Source organism: Corvus brachyrhynchos, unplaced genomic scaffold (genome assembly GCF_000691975.1).
Source record: "Corvus brachyrhynchos isolate BGI_N302 unplaced genomic scaffold, ASM69197v1 scaffold197, whole genome shotgun sequence".
NCBI classification, from domain to species: domain Eukaryota; kingdom Metazoa; phylum Chordata; class Aves; order Passeriformes; family Corvidae; genus Corvus; species Corvus brachyrhynchos.
This window is the reverse complement of record NW_008239108.1, coordinates 414,958-415,529: the sequence shown is the minus strand read 5'-3', so window position 1 is coordinate 415,529 and position 572 is coordinate 414,958. Positions and strand designations below refer to the sequence as shown.

The 572-nt window shown below is 61.9% G+C and overlaps 1 protein-coding gene across 1 annotated transcript in view; it reads right to left on the bottom strand.

Annotated features, from left to right (window-relative positions):
* The window catches only part of TNPO3 (transportin 3), a 17,439-nt gene extending 17,427 nt beyond the window's left edge, over positions 1-12 (bottom strand). The window contains exon 1 of the mRNA XM_017739385.1: positions 6-12. Within this exon, the coding sequence (XP_017594874.1) occupies positions 6-12 (7 nt within the window). The remainder of the gene's footprint in view (positions 1-5) is intronic.
* Between the last annotated feature and the right edge of the window lie 560 nt (positions 13-572).

The window sequence follows — 572 nt, the reverse complement described above, 5'->3', positions numbered from 1 at the left end:
CGGGCTGGACATTGGGGCTGGAGCAGCCTGGCACAGTGGGAGGTGTCCCTGCCATGGCAGGGCTGGCACTGGAGGGGCTCTGAGGTCCCCTCCCACCCAGCCATTCCACGACTCCCCAAACGCTCCTGACTGCAGAGTCCTCACTGTGCTGCCATCCCAGCTCAGGCTGGGGGCTGGGAAGGTGCTGGCACTGGGACAGCCACCCGAGGAGGGACAGAGCAGCTCCATAACATCCTGACATCGGCAGAGACCCCACAACCCGTCCAGGAGAGCAGATTCCACAGCAGATCCGATGCCCCAGCCTTGCAGGAAAGTTCAGTCAGAGGCTTTCCTGGGCTGAGTGGAGTCTCACATGGAAACGAACACAGGAGAGCCCAGCAAGGCACAGGTGGCAGGAGGGGGTTGGATAAAGACCAAAATCACGACAGGGAATCCCAGTACTGAGGACACTAGGCCCATCTGAGGGCCCACACCAGGACTCCAGAGCAGAACATGGATGTGCCCAAGAGCTGGAGGAGAGCCAGGCAGGAAACCACAGCCTGCCCGGCCTCAGAGCTGCTCCAGCCAGACCC